This window comes from Malurus melanocephalus, unplaced genomic scaffold (assembly GCF_030028575.1).
Source record: "Malurus melanocephalus ecotype Western Australia unplaced genomic scaffold, MMel_1.1 scaffold_1265, whole genome shotgun sequence".
NCBI lineage: Eukaryota > Metazoa > Chordata > Aves > Passeriformes > Maluridae > Malurus > Malurus melanocephalus.
In genome coordinates this window covers 56,376-58,188 of record NW_026624497.1, presented here as the reverse complement: position 1 = coordinate 58,188, position 1,813 = coordinate 56,376, and the positions used below count along the sequence as shown (strand labels likewise).

The following is a 1,813-nucleotide window of genomic DNA, read 5'->3' as shown; positions in this document are numbered from 1 at the left end:
GCAATTGATTTTACGCACCTGAGGGAGTAAAATCCACGTTCCTGGAGAAAGGTTTGCTCCTGCTCTGCTCGGCCTCTTTGGGAATTCCAGGATCTCTGGGAATTCCAGGATCTTTGGGAATTCCAGGATCTTTAGAAATTCCACATTTTTTAAAAATTCCAGGATCTCTGGACATTCCAGGACCTTTAGAAATTCCGGGATCTTTAAAAATTCCAGGATCTCTGGACATTCCAGGACCTTTAGAAATTCCGGGATCTTTAAAAATTCCAGGATCTTTAGAAATACCACAATTTTTAGAAATCCCATGATTTTTAGAAATTCCAGACTCCTTGGTCATTCCAAACTCCTTGGACATTCCAGGGTCTTTAGAAATTCCAGAATCTTTTGGAATTCCAAACTCCCTGGACATTCCAGGATCCTTCGAAATTCCAGAATCCTTAGAAATTCCCAGCTCCTTGGTCATTCCAGGTTCCTTGGACATTCCAGAATCCTTGGAAATCCCAGAATCCTTGAACATTCCAGGTTCCTTGGAAATTCCCGTCTCCTTAGCAATCCCAGAATCCTTTGGAGCTCCAGAATCATTAGAAACCCCAGAATCCCTCATGATTCCAGAATCCTTAGAAATTCCTGGTTCCTTTGCAATCCCAGAATCTTTTGCAACCCTAGAGTCCTTCGCAATCCCAGAATCCTTTGCACTCCCAAAATCCTTCAATATCCCAGGATCCTTTGCACTCCCAGGATCCCTCGCACTCCCAGAATCCTTTGCACTCCCAGGATCCCTCGTGCTCCCAGAATCCTTTGCGCTCGCAGGATCCCTCCCACTCCCAGAATCCTTTGCGCTCCCAGCATCCTTTGCGCTCCCAGAATCCTTTGCGCTCGCAGGATCCCTCGCAATCCAAGAATCCCTGGCACTCCCAGGATCCTTTGCACTCACAGGATCCCTCGTGCTCCCAGAATCCCTCGTGCTCCCAAAATCCTTTGCGCTCGCAGGATCCTTTGCACTCCCAGAATCCTTTGCGTTCCCAGGATCCCTCGTGCTCCCAGAATCCCTCGTGCTCCCAGAATCCTTTGCGCTTGCAGGATCTCTCGCACTCGCAGAATCCCTGGCGCTCCCAGAATCCTTTGCGCTCCCAGAATCCTTTGCACTCCCAGAATCCTTTGCGCTGCCCGGCTCTCTCCCGTCGTGCAGCGCGGTTGGTTCAGGCTGAGCCAGGCTCGGGGGCAGCTCCTGACAATCCCTGGGTTTGTACAGCTTGTTCTCACACACCTGGAAAGAAACACATTACTATTATTATTATTATTATTATTATTATTATTGTCATTATTATTATTGTCATTATTATTCTTGTCATGCACAGGTTTGGGGCTTTTCACACAGTGGCCATGCCAGCAAATCCCACTCAAAATAATAACAATCACAATAATAATGATAATGATGATGATGATGATAATAATAATAATAATAATAATTAATAATCTGTCTGACCTTGTTCCCGCAGTGGCTGCAGCTCCTCCGTTTGTTTTTCTTCAGGCGGAGCTCAGCGCTGCTGCTGCTGCCCTCGGGACAGGAACAGGGACAGGAACCATCCCTGACAGCCTCGGGCCACTCCACATCCTGAAAAGATGGAAAATAATGAGAAAAATATAGAAAATAATCCTAAAAATAAAAAAAATCCTGAAAAAACCACAAAAAATCCAGAGAAAATCCTGACAAAATAGAGAAAATGGTGACAGGAACAGGGATAGGAACCAATTTCCTCAGGATTTCCCAAATTTTTTGGGATTTTTTTTAGGATTTCCCGTATTTTTTAGG

At 45.4% G+C, this 1,813-nt stretch overlaps 1 protein-coding gene across 1 annotated transcript in view; it reads right to left on the bottom strand.

The window, feature by feature from the left end:
* Window positions 1-1,813, bottom strand: part of LOC130586702 (GON-4-like protein) — a 24,384-nt gene that overhangs the window by 2,927 nt on the left and 19,644 nt on the right. Inside the window, 2 exon segments of the mRNA XM_057387586.1 lie at window positions 327-1,267; window positions 1,487-1,615. Of these exon segments, the coding sequence (XP_057243569.1) occupies window positions 327-1,267; window positions 1,487-1,615 (1,070 nt within the window).